Source organism: Urocitellus parryii, chromosome 1, assembly GCF_045843805.1.
Source record: "Urocitellus parryii isolate mUroPar1 chromosome 1, mUroPar1.hap1, whole genome shotgun sequence".
Lineage (NCBI taxonomy): Eukaryota > Metazoa > Chordata > Mammalia > Rodentia > Sciuridae > Urocitellus > Urocitellus parryii.
Window position 1 is genome coordinate 83,598,951 of NC_135531.1, and position 17,218 is coordinate 83,616,168.

The window sequence follows — 17,218 nt, forward strand, 5'->3', positions numbered from 1 at the left end:
CATCCTATGAGTCAGAAACATAGGCACAACGTAGAAGGCTCCTCTGGCTGGTGTTGTCCAAAGGGGCTGCAAGCAGAGTCTCTGCTGGGGATTCAGTCATTTCAAGGCTAGACCCAGGAACAGCCACTTCCAAGATAACTCACATGGTTGCTGATAGGATTTATTGCTTTGCTGGGTGTTGGCCAAAGGTCACCCTCATTTTTTTCCCCATAAGGGCTATAAACAGTGCAGCTTACAATACAACAACTGGCTTCCATCACAGAATGTAAGTAAAAAAGCAAGCAAGGGATTATGTGAAAGATGAAATCCAGAGGTTTTTTTGTAACTTAATCTTAGGAGGTGACATATTATCATTCTTGCCATATTCTATTTGTTAGAAATATGTTAGTACCCTTACTTGTGCTCACCCTCAAGGTGAGGGAGGGAATTAGACAAGGCATGCTCATCACAGCTAGGAATCATGACAGCTTGATTAGTCAGGGTTTTCCAAAGAAACCTGAATTAGTAGATGGATAGTGAGGAAGAAAAAATAATTTTAAGGGATTGGCTCATGCTTTTGTATGGACCTACAAATCCAAAATCTGTAGAGCCAACAGGAAATTTAGGGAAAGGTAGAGGTTGTTGCCTTCTTGGGTCCAAAGACAGTGCGTAGGCAGAATTTCTTACTTTTCAGGGGACCCGAGTCTTTTTTTCTTAAAGCCTTTAACTGATTGTATGAGACCTGCTCAAATTATGGAAAATAAACTGCCTTACATGAAGTCTAATTTAAATGTTAATCATATCTAAAAACACAATAATCCTTCCAAGAAATATCTAAGGTAATGTTTGACCCATCGGCCAGATACCATAATTTAACAAAGTTGACACATAAAATTAGTTATAACTGAGACTAGTTAGAATCTACCTTTTATTGTCTACCTTTTCTAATTTGTTTCATTTTTATTTTCACAAAAATAACATTCTATAAACTAATGTATTGAGATATACATATTTGTCCAATGAAATAGTTTTGGCATTATCTCATTATTGAGAAAAATATTACTTTTTTTCCTGCAGACAGCCTTTAATTGCTGGCATGTACCTTATGATGTCTGTTGACACTGTTATACCACCAGGAGAGAAAGGTGAGGAATGATCTCTTTGTATTTCTATTACCTCATTGAGTAATCTATAAGAATGGACTTACAGTTTATTTTTTATCAACTTTATAAAAAATGACCAATATTTGTATCTAAAAAATAAGCTAATTCTTTATTGTCATTATGTTTAAAGTGATTTGGTATTGTTCTAAGCCAATTATTTGTTATATTTTCAATATTTATTTATTGAAAAGCTAAGAATTGAGACTCATGGGCAGGTAGTGGTGTATAAATTAAAGAATAAATCCTGAGTATTTTATAAATCAGTCACCCGTTTTTGAGATGCAAAAGGTGAAGTGCATAATGTGCGACAATGTAAACAACTTCATGGGAAGGCTAAAAATCAACAGGCTTCAAATTCAACACCAGCTCAGTCTTTGAACTTGTATATATATATTAATATCCCTACTTGCAAAATGAGATAATAGCTGTTTCACCTAAACTGGCAAAAAGCCATGAGAATAATTGTTATTTATCAGTATATCTAAAGACCCTCTAACAAAAGTGTCATGTTAAATATTGTTTGTTATTATTGGTAATTTCAAAGTTAATATTCAGTACGGGCACTTTGTTTTGTCCACTGATCTATTAACAAAAGAAACTTATTGCATTGCTAGTATGTGTTACACTGTAAGGAGGATAAAGTATATGAAGACAGCCCCTTATCAACAGGAACTGTTCAGCCTGATGATTTTAGTATTTGCATTCAATCTTTCAAAAATCTATTATTCCAAAAATAAAAGCCATTTTTTAAGCTTTTCAACTGGATAGATTTCAAGATAAAGATAACAAATTAATTAAGCCTGTTTTGTGACAGGGTATTATAATATCTGAAGTAGGAAGGTTTTAATCTGTCTTGGTGAAATGGACGGCACAGGATGAGCACTTACTATCTGCTGGGTTTGAGTGCATGTGACTAGCTCACTTTTAGAAAAGAAGAATGTCGTTTTCCAGTTGAATAGTGACTTTTGTCTGTGTTTTTCTTTCTCACAGTGGTGAATTCTGATATTTCATGCCATTATAAAACGTACCCAATGCATGTTTTTGCCTACAGAGTTCATACTCACCATTTAGGTAAGAACCTTAAGCTACATGTTAAATTTATAAGTATTTACCATTGTGCTTACTAGTGCTGTAAATGTAAAATGTTGATTGTACTTGACCTTAAGTCTGTTTCAAAGAAATTTCAGCCAATACCTTGAATTTTTTATGCTGTTTCATCATGTTATTTTCATGAAGATACTCATTACTTAGGGTTCTGAAAAGATTCAGGTTTTATTTTAAAAAGAAAAATAAATGTGGTTTTTGCTTTTCTATGTTGTTATTTCATATGGTTACAATTTATGTTTATTTTTAAGGTAAGGTAGTAAGTGGATACAGAGTAAGAAATGGACAATGGACATTAATTGGACGCCAGAGCCCCCAGCTGCCACAGGTATGTAGGATCCAATTTAATTTGGGGAGGAAAAATAGTAACCAACAGAAAGTAATTTTTAAAAATTCTTATGTAATACCTTGTTCATTTCTTTAGCATCTAACAGTCTCCATATTTTCCTTTTCTGTAAATCTGAGCTACATAACCTCCTGTTTTACAACTTCCAATTTGATGTTTTCCTTACCAGTTCTCTCAATATGATCTGAACATGTTAGTGAAGTCCTTTCGATCCTATCATTTAGTCATAAGTGTTTCAGATAGCTCTTCTGTTATTGTACGTATTGTGTTTTATGGAATGCATTTGTAAATATGCTTTCAAAGTTGTAAAGTGGAATTGATTAATTAGAGATAAACTCTTCTATCTAGTGAGTATCTGTGTATGTGTCTATCTCTTTGTCCTCTCCATACGCAGTGCTCCAAGCCTCACATATTTTAAGCATATGGTTCTGGGTTTTATTGGTAATTTCAATGGATCACTGTGTTTGTCTTCCGGGCAGGCTTTTTACCCTGTGGAACATCCAGTGGATGTTAGTTTTGGTGACATACTAGCAGCAAGATGTGTATTCACTGGTGAGGGCAGGACAGAAGCCACACACATTGGGTAAGATTCTGTACTTTCCATTATTTCAAGAGACTTTTTTTTTTTTAACACAAGGCATGATCATAGGTGACAGTTATTATTGTGAATGGATTATGTACATTTTTTTTGTCCTGTCATGGACAATTAGAACAAACTAGTATTTTATCATTAAAATTGATCAATTTGGATAACCCCCAGAACATGCCTATTTTTATGTGCTTTTATTATTTCTGCTTCATTAAGCTCCTCAACATCATGCTCTCCATTATATAGTTAGAAAACCATATATTACTTCTTCAGACACATAAAAATGAAGAAAATATCATGATTACGAAAGGTTTTCTTTTAGGAAAATAAGTTTTCTATTTAGTCATACTCATAAAATACTCAGAAACATGTTTTCTTCTGCCTGTTAAAATTTCTGAATATTCTATAAGTTCCAGTTTTTTTAGGATAATAATATGCAGCACTTCCAAAAGGGGGAGGTCAAATAATTTTCAAAATGCAATTCTCAAATGCCAAGCTTCCTTGAAATAATTACGCTTTATAACACTAAGTAAAATTTTCAAAGCACTATGAACTCTTTCAAAAAAGATAAATAGATAAAAGATTAAAAAATGAAAGAGAAAGTTTCTTATTACGCTTTTTGTTGGAAAAGCATCAATGAATCTCCTCTCTGTGTTACACTCTGTTTTAAGGTATTTACTGAGACCACTGGGAAGTGGAGTTTTAAACCATTTATCTCTTGATCAGAGAGAAGTTACAGACAGTAAGGATCTGAAAATTTGGATTAAATGCACTGAAGATGATTCTTACAACAGCACTAACTGGTGGTTGTAAGGGAAAACGGAAAAGTTGCTGATGTAGGTTGAAAAGGGGACATTTAATGAAAGGATGAAAAGAATTTTATGTCACTACAAAAGATTTTTATTTTAATAAGCACCAATTTTAAAGCAAAATATAGAACAAAGAGAAAAACATTCTCAATTTATATTAAGCAAGATGCTTTCCAACAGCTTTGCTTTTGGATAAATTTGATAAATTTGGAAAGAGACTTGAAGAAAGCAATGTAATTATTAGGTTCCAGAAAAGGTGAGTGTAAGGAAAGAGTTGACAAAGTAGACATAATGAGATTTGAAAGGTGGAATCTGAGAGTTCACTTCTTGGCAGTGTTTAAATTCCTGAGGTAAAATGATATGGAGGCTATTGATCAGCTTTCTCTATTTTATGTTAGTGTAAATCCACAGACATCTTACCTAAATGCCATTGGTTATTTTATTCACCTTTGAAATAAGTAAGTGAAGTAGTAATGAAATCTCCTTCAAAACATTATGTGTATTAGTTTATAAGTGTGCAAAAAAGTAGTTTTTTTTGTTTGTTTGGCCAAAGGCAAAAATTACAATTTTAGGAAGCTTATCATCTTGGCCAGATTCTATTTTTTGCATTTTCTCTTCGAGGTAATATCAGCCAGAGAAATTAATGACTTGTTATAATACCAGGATGGGAGGCCAAAGTGATCTCTAGAGGGCTCTTTCATTTTGATGAGTCTAGAATAATTCTAGTCTTCTTTAAAATGTAAGTTTGTATTAGAATAATGCCCTAAAATTACTATACTACTCTAGCTTTGTATAAATCTCATGTGGACTAAAGGAAAAACACATTTTGTAATATAAATGAAATTGAAAGGAATTATAAGAAATTAAGTTATTGGGCAAGTCCATATTCTGAATATTTAATTCATACTGCAAAAGCAGTTTTTTTCAAATATAATGATAAGCTATAAGACAAGTTTGAATGAATTTAGCCATGAATAACAACTCTTATAACAATGCAGAATAATTATAGCATTTAATCTGCTTTTTAGTTTTAGAAAAATAATAGCAGTAATACATCTCTAGTCTGCAAAATAATAGGTACAACATCCAAAGGGTACTACAGGGTCACAGTTGATAATGTAATCAACAAAAAAGAAAGAAAGGAAGAAAAAGAACAGAAATATTTTGTTTTCTATTAAATTAAATGATACTCTATAAATTTCCATATTTTCCTCTCCCACATCTCCACCTCCACTTCCATCTCCATCTCCACCTCCACCTCCACCCCACATACATCACATGCACTCCTACTAGACACAAGTTTGAGCTCAGAGCCTCAAACACTTAGTTCCAAATAGGTGAATTTAACATAAGATATATTAGTAACTATACTTAGTGGTAAAATGTGTTGTCCAAATATATTTCTTTTAAAATAGTAAATATGAATAGCATATCTTAAACAAATACATTGCACAAAGTATATAGTGATTACAGTACTAATTAATCTGTGAAGGAGCAATATTTTGTGCCTGACTGCACTACATATTTTATATTCAATATGATGCTTCTCTAAATTCATTTCGAATGTTTAGTCAAGTTTAAACAAAAAGAAAGAATTTAATTAAGTCAACCAATTAAGCTAATTAAGTCAGCTAGTCAGCCTAAAAGTTTATAGACTGAAATTTCAAATTAATTCTTGGAATAAATAGATAGTATTTACCTATTTAGTCAATTATTTGGGTCATACTTTTCATTTAAAATGGATCATTTCATGAGAATATGAACTTGAAAGAATATGACAATGTCTAAAATATATTTATGTATACCAAATAGTATGTTAATCAACATTTTCATGTACATTATATGCAAAGATAAAATTATATGATAAATAATAACTCCTTAATGTATAAGTTTAAAGGTACCATATTTATAAAATATTTTTCTTTAAATTTTTCAGGTAATAAAATTAATATTACCTGTTTTGGTTATATTGAAGCCTGGCTCTGTTGATTAAGGAGCTTGGCTAGGGGCAAGGGACTCATTAAATTAATAAAGTGCTACAGCCTACATCCCAAGCCTGATACACAGCCATTTGGAGACTTCAAAGTGATACATTTCAGACTACTTGGTACTCTCCTAAATAACTATTAAGTATCTTTCTAATAGAAAATAATTATTTTTATAAAACCTCCTATAGAACCCTGATAGATATCAGTAAATTGATTTATATGCAGATATAAATATTTTTCAGAAATACTATAGAAAGTACATAAATTGACCTAACTCATTATTCATCAGTGTAATATTTTAGAGATAATATATTATGTCATAATAAGTTGCAGACATTTATTAAGCAAAGTCATTCATCCTTCTATCATTTAACATGTATTTTTAAAATTTTATTATTTTGGGGGCTCATCACACTGTGTTGGACTTGAAGCTTTATATTAAGCCAGTATAAAAGAGGAGGTTATCACATAAGCACTTTGTTGTGAAGAGCATGAAAGAATTCCATACTGCAATATTAGGATACAGATGATGTCTGCAGTCATTATTTCAAAGAATCACATTGACATTGAGGGATGTTAAAAGGACCAGGCGGTGGAGCCAAGACAGACCTGGGAACATGCCTGCCTCCCTGCTTCTGTAGATCATTCAGATTGGCAGACTTGAATTGCATATGTTGAGCTCTGTGAAAAATAAGGATGTGTGTGTCAAAAATCCCCCTAATAAATACAGAAAGTGATAGGCTGAAAGTGCAAGTCTTTTTTGTTTTTGTTTTTTGGTAAAAGAAAGATGAATGTGGAATAAAATTGGCAAACTATGATGCTGATACTCAGGATGATTTGAATCTTCACAGTTTTAACATATAATAGTTTCTCTGTCAGATAGGAGCTCAGAGTTACCTTGACTACAAGTCCAATCACAGATAGGAAGGAATAAAGCAAGACTCCTTTCTTTATGGTCAGCTCATTCTGTGAAATTTTTCTTTGAAATCAAAGATTCCTAGATTATTTGAGTAACTCAATTTTGTATCAATGTATCAGTATCTCAAATGAACTATATTGATGAACTGATTAGGATGTCTCACCAAATCAAAAATATTTAGCAATGAACATATTTATGTCTGTATAGTTAACACATAATATGTAATTGAATTAGTGTATTGTCTGTATCTATATGTGTGGATGCAGCATTTACATATCTGTATACTTTCACATATATATGTATAATTTTTTCTCAAAAAATGATTTAATAAGTGGCAAGATAATTCACTTTGCAGGAAGTAACTTGGAGCATTAGCTTATATTTTTATTTTTTGTTTTCTCAAATTCACTAATTAAAATAATAAAGTTTGATGATCAGTCATAGAGGACAAATTGTTATGTTATTTAAAAAGTTACAGCTTTCTTTTTGGTGTAGTTAACTGCATTTTTCAAACATGTAATCTTATGTCTTGATATTCATTATTTCTAAAATAGTAATTACTGTCTTTGTCTCCAATATTACTTTTAAAATTATTCCAAATTTATGCCACTTTTTATGTCATATTCTACCTTATTATCACTCTCTATAATTTTCTTTAAAAAAAAACTGGTGTTCACTGATTTGATAATGATAGCAGTGAATAAGTGACTTAGTAAATTATTTCCCTGATCATTACTTTGGTTGATAATTTCACTTAGCACACATTTCACAGTTTAGTTCTTTGTTCTCTAATTGATTACCTTTTACTTATTTGAAATGAACTCTTTCAGTACAATTTCTTTTAAGATGCATATAAAAACAAGTCCTCCAAATAGACATGTAACAAGTTTAGAAACACCAAAATTATATGTTGGGAATATATATTAAGATAGTCTATTTAGTTATTTTGAAATCTATGATATTAGTTGCTTTGAAAATTTCTAACAGATTTTTTCTGAAAATTTAAATGTATATTTGGATGGATGAATTAAAAATAATATAAGTAGATTTAATATATGTTTTTCTATATATAAAGCATGTTAAATTCCTACATATACATCTGTATGCATATCTATGGCATTTGGATAGTTCTATGTAACTAGACTACATGCACACACCTAGGTCTATTGTGTGATGGTTGTTATCCAAAAGTAACAGTAGATGTTTTACATGCATCTACAAAGTACTAAAGAACGACTTTTGGTTGGTAATTTCTAACCAGTGCTAGGATTATACATACTCCTACATAGTTAAGAGTTAAATCATAAGTAACATAGTGCAATTTTTTGTATTTTATGAAAACATAATAGTTCACAGAATAAATTTATAAAACAGAAGACACTCTGGTCCAGTTGGCCAACAACATTTAGACCAGCAATTAAATTCTTTAATTTTCTTTTGTTCTGTTGTTTTAACAATAAGGAAAGAGCTCTGAATACTGGTTGTATTACCTGTGCTGCTGTGGGTGTGTGTACCACCCCTGTGATAGCATGAGCACTGCTGTTTCTAAACAGAGAAGCTATATGAGGATTTGTCCATGGATTAGTTGCAAGTTTCATGTATTCACATATGAATTTACTAAAATTTTTCCTGTCATTAATTTGTTTTTAAATGATTGTTTTTTGCTTTTCCTCTGTGCAAGAGGATGCCATTTCTAAGCAAGAGCCACATTTTGAATTCCTTTTCCTCCTTGGTCTCCTGTATACTTCCTCCTTTTGAACAGGGAGGGGAAGGATAGTATAGGGGGAGCCTCCGGGTTATTATTTTGGCACCAGACATTCCTTTTATAGCACATAATTTTCTGACCCACTCTAAAACTGTTAAAATGTGATTCTTAGGAATGGTGTTTTGACACCAGGAAGATATGTGTAATGAACATGTGTTTGTTTGGGGTTGCACTTCATTATTTGCTTATATTTCATGGGAGAGGCAATTACAGTGACAGGTATCAGATTCAGAGAGTGAGAAGCCAAATGATTTCTAAAGCATAAACAGAGCTTCTCATGACAGGGGCTCTTTCCTGAGGTCTCTTGGGGGCTCTACATTTTCGAAGCTTAGAGAAATCAAATCCTTGCTTGGAAAAGACTTTTTTTTTTTTTTCTTTCCCTTGCTGATGTCATTACTGTTGCTATGGAGAAGTGAGTGCTGCATGACATTGTTGGAAAAGTCAACACTGATGTATTTCTGTAGAGCAAATAATCCACCTCATAGCTTGTTTTTTATTTGTATAAGCTTGCTAAAAGCTGTCAGAACTAATAGCAAACAGGAAATATTCCTTTGCTCTATAAAAGTGTTCTAAAGGTATACTGAGCCATTTCTTCTTAATAACAGTACAGAGACTAAAATACGAAGTAGCCCATGTGAACTGAAGAAGAGAACATGCTTTGTAAGCTGTGAGATATTATTTGTACCACTTGGAACTTTTTTCTTGGAAACATCCACACCATTTTGAAATCTATTTTTAACACTGAATCATTCCACTCTGTAGCATTACCCCAGTCAGGTCTGAGAGAAAAGATTAGTGTTGCTTTCATTCTGAATCATTTTTGAGGTGTTCTCTTCTTCCCTGTGGTAGCAGTCTAGTTGTGACATCATATAACATGACATCTTAGTGTGGTACATGATTCTCAGTTCATCTCACCATTAAAAAGGAGGCACTTAACCAAAAATATGGTTCAAAACTCTAGGTCTTAAGTAGAAAAGCCATTTTTAAAAGACTTATAAGTAATATATTTCTGTTGACATATTTTAAATGTTACCATTAAGTAAATATGTGATTGTTTAAGAGAAAAGGAACTGCCCAGTCTAAGCCTTATATCAAACAGAAAAGAACTGAAAAATAAAAGGATTTAGAAGAGAAAAGAAAATATATCTCAACTACTGAAAAATCATTTCCATCTGTGTTGTTGGCTAATATCCCTTTTTATGTACAGACTGATTCTACATTGTTAGGTGAAAATATGCTTTTGACACTGTGCTTCTGATGTTGCAAACTAATGGGTTAGGCTGGGGATGTGGCTCAAGCGGTCGTGCGCTTGCCTAGCATACATGCGGCCCAGGTTCGATCCTCAGCACCACATACAAACAAAGATGTTGTGTCCGCTGAAAAATAAAAAATAAATTTTAAAATTCTTTCTCTCTCTCTCCTTTCCCTCTCTCTCCTCTCTCTCTTTAAAAAAAAAAAGAAAGAAAGAAAGAAAAAATAAAACTAATGGGTTTTAATGAAAACTACAAAACAAACTCACAGTATCCCCACCATTAATCCATTGTTGGCAGGTTTACCGGTTGCACTTTTCTTGCATTAAGAATGCATTTTATGTAAATGGCTGATTTGTTGTATCTACTTTTTTTTTTGCCTACAGTGGCACATCTAGTGATGAAATGTGTAACTTATACATTATGTATTACATGGAAGCCAAGCATGCAGTTTCTTTCATGACTTGTACACAGAATGTAGCTCAAGATATATTCAGAACTATACCACCAGAGGCCAATATTCCAATTCCTGTGAAGTCCGACATGGTGATGATGCATGGGCATCACAAAGGTGAGATTGGTGCTTAACATAAAGAAGCATATGCTTTTGTATATTATATTCTCATATGTGTCTTACTTGACTGTATGATTAGTATTTAAAATCATCTTTATTCCCTTCTTCAATCAACTTGTATATATGTATTCTTATTTCCTCTTTCATATGCCTCCCCTTTCTGGCATGTCCCCATCAAAACAGTTAAAAAGACAAATCTCAGCCGGTAATGAAACAAATTAGTTTTGGTGGCTAATCCCATAAATGTAGACCCTTCTTCATTTTAATTCATGTTTTCTAGTTTCTTCATCCCATTCCTCCAATAGTCAGTAATGTCATAGACAATTTATGAATTTATAAATTGCAACAAAAAGTGCTACAGTTGGCCAGTGAAAATGGTTATCATGTCCAGTAATAACTTAAATTATCTATTTAATTGGCCTCCTCAAGCAAAGATCCCATCTTGATATTAATAATCTTAGCTCTTTTGGTCTCATTCTTAGAATTGTTCAGAACTTACTGTTTGTCTGCAAAATGTCATATTGACTGTCATCCCTTTAGTTTAAAGTTGCAAAACCCACACTTTCTTTTATTACATGAAATATGCTGATGTTATTGAGTTTTGAAGATTCAGTCTTAAAATGCCAGAGCAGCTCCTTATTTCTTTCTAGTGGATATTTTATGAATGAAAATGGCATAGCAATGAGTATTAAGATGCTAATATATTTATAGAAAATACCTTAAAATCTCTTAACATATTCTTAGAATGTTACTAGAGTCGATTTAAAAAAAAAAACAAACATGAGTAGTTTTGTTAAAACATTTTAAAAATTTAGTATCATTTATATATCACTGAAAAAATAGTTGACCTAGTTATTATGTCAGAAGTCTGGTAATTGGTAGTTATGCTGGGGTGGAGAAGATTGTGAATTAGAGCATTTCTTCTATATAAATTCTTAATAATATAATAAACACAAGATCTTGAATGACATTTTTATGTTAATGGCATAATTCCAATGAACTATTTAAAGTGTATAATAAATGCTGCCAATTTATGCTCAACTTCTTTGATCCTTTATAGAAACAGAGAATAAAGATAAGACTGCTTTACTACCACAGCCAAAACGGGAAGAAGAAGAAGTGTTAGACCAGGGTATGTATGCTTATTTCTGTAACCAGACCTATAGAAGTATTCCTTATTCAAATAGTCAACCAAATTGTAAAATCATGAGATATTTAGGTCGATTTGTATCGGCCTCAAATGCTATTATTGCTGTTCTTATATAATGCATAATTCATAAGGAAATGGTCAATTTTTGCACTTGGCCTTGGAAGTAAAATTCATTAGTGTAATTTAGTTCCTTTAGGTTTACTATTGCAACTTTTATGAATAGTACAAATAAGTGCAAATATAATCATGAAAAACAATGATTGCACTGCTTTTGAAATTTAATGACCTCTACCAATTAAGTTCTTGCATATCTTGTATAGTATGTTTGCTAACTATATTTGAGTTTCAAGAAAAAGAAATTAAGAACTAAACCTGCATCTTGTCTCTATAAGGCACTCTTCTTTGCCTTCAGCAAGGTAGGAGGGATCATTGTCTTCTGCATTTATAGTTCTGTATTAAGGTGTCATTTAATGAGTCAGGAAAGCCCCCATTCAGCCTCTCTTCTGTTTAGTTAAAGGGGGAATGTTTGATGCCCATATGTCAGATACTGCATGTGCTAATAATGAACAATTACTCTCATGATCTTAGTTTCTTGCCAGTTGTTTGGAAGATAGTGCTTTATATTAGGATGTTGGAGTACATTATCCTATCAAGTGATTTTTGGCCTAAATGTTAGTTTGATGTTAGTACAAATACACGTCTACTGACAACATAAAGCATACAAGAGAGAATTTTTTATTAGCAACATATAGTACTTTCCTATTTCTTAGACATTGTCAACTGCTATTGGAATTCTTCCAAATGTATTATATTAGGTCAAAGATAACACCTGTGCTCTAATTATTTTTGTAAAATGAAGAATCTGTTTTTGAAAGGGGGAAATGCACTCTTCAGGACCATAAGTAAACTCCAGTCTAAAGGCTTTTAAATTGTGTAGAATATGTTCTATCTTATTCTAACAAAGTAACCTTTTAAAAAACTACAGATTAGTTTAAAGTCATTTCTGTTTGTGTGTTAGGTCAAAACTTGGGAGATGATTTTATACTACTGGGCTGTTAAGTACAATTTAAAATAGCTAATTGTATTCAACTGTTTAGATATCTGTAAGGATGTCAGTAATAGCAACCTAAGTATACTAGTATTAACAGTGTTTACTGCAATTGCACTGAAGCTTATTCAGAACTAGAATGAATTATTTTAACCTTGCACAAATTGTTTGAAATCTGTCTTTAAAATAATTTGAATGATCTTAAAATTCATTTGCAAATACCAACATATATGACATAATATGGAAGGAGATCACCATTTAATTGATGCACCTTGTAAAATGGTGCATTTCTATGGAAACTGAGGTTGGACTATGGTGTAATTTTAAAGTTAGCTGAGTTGATCAAGGGAGACATTGATACCTCTGGAAGGTTAGAAACCCAGAGGATTGTGAGCAAAGCAATCTTAAATGTTAGATTCAATCTTTTCTTTTCCAACAGTAGGATTTAGGAAATGTCATATATGCCTACAAATCAAATCCTTTAAAATGCTTTCTTTCATATTTTGCCATACATTTACCCTTTTATGTTTTATAGTGCAGGGAGAGGTTTAAATGTACCCAAACTCTTATTTGTTCCTGAGAAGATTTATATAGTCATATATTAAATATTGGCCTATAGTTTCTGTTTTCTTCTACTTATGAATAAAAATTCTGTAAATAAATCGATATGACTTAAAAAGGAAAAAAGTATTATTCTGACTCGAATTTTCATACTGTAGAAAATAAGCTATTGAAATTAGCAGGTCCATTGAACAGTCACCTCCTGAGTTATGTGAAGACAATATCTCACTAAAGCCATTTTGGTGGCCAGTGTGGTCTGTGTATTAACCTGCTGGTCCCTAGGAACCAACAGCTGAGAATTTAAAGAGAAGTAGTGAAATATAGCCAATGCACATTTGGATAGCTAGTTCATTTGACGTGCTAATGAAATCAATCTATCTCCTTAAAACACACAGGACAAATCTACTTATTTGTACTAAAAGCCCATTCAGAGTATTTATTTGCATGAGCATCTATTTAAATTAATTCCTGTGGATGTCAAATTGACCAAATAGCTGATAAGAGGACTCTAATTATTCAAATAAATTATTCGATGTGTGTTAATTTTTAAAGTAAACCCTCAGTGTTAATCCACTGCCTTATTTTGATGCTCAGCTCAAACAATTTGTGTTCAAGCATTCCTCCAGATTGTATTCATTCTTTTAATATATTTTAACCTTGATACATCAAAGTTCTGAATACTTCAGTTGTATTTCTATTTACAAACAAACAGACATCATCTATGTTGGTCCCACAAAACATGTGAGACTCTGATAGGAAACAGAACAGTTCTGAAGCAGGGAGAAAAAGACTTAAAACATAAGAGGACATGAACTCAAAACCAAGCTCTGTACCCAGGATGCAGTTTGCTTGCAAATGATATAAATAGCTCTACCTAGATAATATAAACTATATATGTGGATTTTATGTATATATAAGCCTTCTATATCAATACATAAGAAAGTCTGTAAGAAGATAAAGGTCAAGATGATGTGATAAATACTATGTAAGAAAGAAGAGATGACCTTTACTAAGATTGTGAAAAATGGGTTGGGGGGAAGATCTTATTTTATAAACTGAAATAAAGAAATGTAGCTGTGCACAATATGTGCATGTATAGAAATGTCACAGTAAAACCCATTAATTTACAATTAATATGATTGAATAATTTTAATAAAAAAGAATGTAGTTGTGCACAGGAAGTTGTGGGTATGTCCAACATACAGAAAAAAAAAATCCAAAGAAACCAAATAATCTTTTTAACATAGGTTTATCTTATTATCCTTGTTTATCATATTTCTCTAGGAAAAAAACCTAAATGTTTTATTTTCTTTGAAATTCTTATCACTAAAATCCTAGCTATAAAAGTTTTGCCAGAGTCTTCATCTTGATTGGAAATTAACTAGCATTTGAAAGAGTCATCTGAGTTGTATGAATTTATGTTGTATTCCCCCCAGCCTCTGCTTATTCACAAACATATCAACTTTCAACAATATATTTGTCTACATCTGTTCTCCATAGAAGAAGTTTTGACATAAGGCAAGTGTATCTTAGATTCTCTATCTCAAGAGATGTAATTACTAAGACACCAAAGAAGCATCATTATAGGAGAGTTTTACCATTCAGGTTGTCTTGGACCATGAAACAATTGGAAGAATTTTAATGAGGCTTTAAGTGAGTCTACAGAGATTTTTTTTAAAAAATAATGTTTATTTTGACCAATTAAAAAATTAATATTCATCATAGAAGATAATTATATATAAAGTATGAATAAACAAGTAAAATTGATAGTACCCAGATATGTAAGTGAAAATGTATACCTGTATTTGAAATACATGTTAAACACATATACACATAATTTTAACAGTATTTTAGATTATAATATATATACAATTTTTTTCCTTCTAAAAAAAATAATATCTTAGCCAGGGGCAATGGCTCACACCTATATTTCCATCAACTCAGAAGGCTGAGGCAGAAGGATCACAAGTTAGAGGCCAGCCTCAGCCACTTGGTAAGAACATCAGCAAGTTAATGTGACCCTGTCTCACAATTTAAAAAGCAAACTGAAAAGGACTGAGGATGTAACTTAGAGGTAAAGCACCCGTAGGTTCAAACCCCAGTACCAAAAAAAAAAAAAAAAAAAAAAAACTTTAAAAAAAATATATATCTTAAATATTTTCTCCAGTGGTAAAAATTATTGACAGAGATGATTTTTAGTTGCTGCATAATTTGTGAATATTTCTACCAGTGTTAAAACTGCAATTTATATAAACTGAGTTTCTCTGTGAACAAATAGATTATGTCTACTTTCATGCAGAAAAGCATGAATGGACATTCAAAACAAATGTCATATCTTTTACGAACATTATAAGTGGAGAATTACCTGTGTAAGTAATAAGTGCAATAAATTAAACAGTAAACCCAATTGGACAGTGATTCTGGGTGGAGGAAATCCTAGGTAGGTGAATCCCAGGAAGTCATGTGGAAAGCAGAGGTAGTGCAGGTCTCTAGAGCAGACAAGACACACACAATGATATCACTCACTTATGTCTTACAGTTGGCACTTTTAGGTAACAAATGCACGCTTTGTAAATTATCTTTATTTTGTATGCTTTATGATTTCTTATATATGTTTACTGTAACCATAGGTTCATCCAGAGCTTGCTACCAACGTTGTTTAGGCAAAGAATAGTGAAACTAAGAAGGTTGGCAGCTGCAAGCAAGAATCTATATAAACTACATCTAGAAGTTTTGAATCTTAGTATTTTGCTTCTTTAAAGTTCAGAATATAAATGTAGTGGTGCAAATTTGTGTCAGTTGTATTGGGGATATTCCATATTTTTAAGAACTCAAAACAGAACTGAAAGGCAATGTCTATAATACCAGTGTGTCCTTGTTATTGTGCATTATGCTCTGTACAACATTTTTTTTTTCTGCAGAAAGGGCCTTTAGCATGTTTTATTCAGTTTGCTCCAAACTCTTCTCATTGTAGTCTTTGTGCCCTCACATAATCAATCTTTCCACTCAAAGGTCAGCATGAGCTACTATATTCCCAAGGCAGGGAGAATATGACAAAAATACAATTTGTAGAGGGAAAACACTCCATGACCCCAGATAGTTAAAGGTCTTCAGACACCTTCTGTGAAACAGAATAATTTCACAGTGGTTTTATGCTAACAAAAATGAATTACCATTGGCATGTTTTATCAAATAAGCAGAATCAAGGGAACAGGGTTGCAAGTTAAAAACACAACAGCATACTGTAAAGGCTTTCTGAAGTAACTATTGGTAAACATTTTCTGGATGAGTAAAACAAAGGTGAGTCTTGGTAGATAATATTATATTTCTTTGCCTTGTTCAGAGTGGGACATTCCTTCTGACCCCCTAAAAGAGTCCAAGTGATTTTATTATCATATTCTTAGAGAATTCGAAGCACTCTGAATGCCACTTGGACTGCAGTTTTAAAGAAGATACAATTCTTGTGTGTAGTCCCATTCAGTAAAAATTTATCTGTTTGTTATGATTTATGAGCAGCTCACAAGTCTTTATTTATTGAACTCATCTATCAAACACAATTCCAAATACCCCCCAAGGCTCTGGGAAGCTGACTGAATGCTGTTTTGAATTGGTTTCCTAATAACGAGATAGGCAGATGTGAACGATCATTTATCACACAGTTGAGTTTTCCAATACAGATCTTTGTGCGGTAGTTGCAAAAGCCATCATCTCCTATTTTCTCCTATTTTGCATTTTTCTCATTTTCTTAAGAAAGAGAAAACCCCATTTCTGATTGTTTTTTCAATCAGATGAGCCCTATAATGGGAAAAATAATATAATAAAGTTGACTTCATTTGTGATCCTTGAGCTAGGCATGATGATGATGTGTTTTGTTTCTTTAAGGCTTGAGAATAAATGTGGTAATAACAACTAATAAGTAAACAATCAATAAACCAAATTGGCTTTACCCAGAAGGGAAAATCAGTCGTGACTG

The 17,218-nt window shown here is 32.2% G+C and overlaps 1 protein-coding gene across 8 annotated transcripts in view; it reads left to right on the forward strand.

Moving 5' to 3' along the window:
• Positions 1-17,218, forward strand: part of Pam (peptidylglycine alpha-amidating monooxygenase) — a 292,525-nt gene that overhangs the window by 219,238 nt on the left and 56,069 nt on the right. For all 8 annotated transcript variants that reach the window (XM_077800613.1, XM_077800609.1, XM_077800620.1 and 5 more), the window contains 6 exons: positions 1,057-1,124; positions 2,133-2,213; positions 2,498-2,574; positions 3,072-3,175; positions 10,299-10,483; positions 11,547-11,618. In XM_077800613.1, coding sequence (XP_077656739.1) covers positions 1,057-1,124; positions 2,133-2,213; positions 2,498-2,574; positions 3,072-3,175; positions 10,299-10,483; positions 11,547-11,618 — 587 coding nt within the window. The remainder of the gene's footprint in view (positions 1-1,056; positions 1,125-2,132; positions 2,214-2,497; positions 2,575-3,071; positions 3,176-10,298; positions 10,484-11,546; positions 11,619-17,218) is intronic.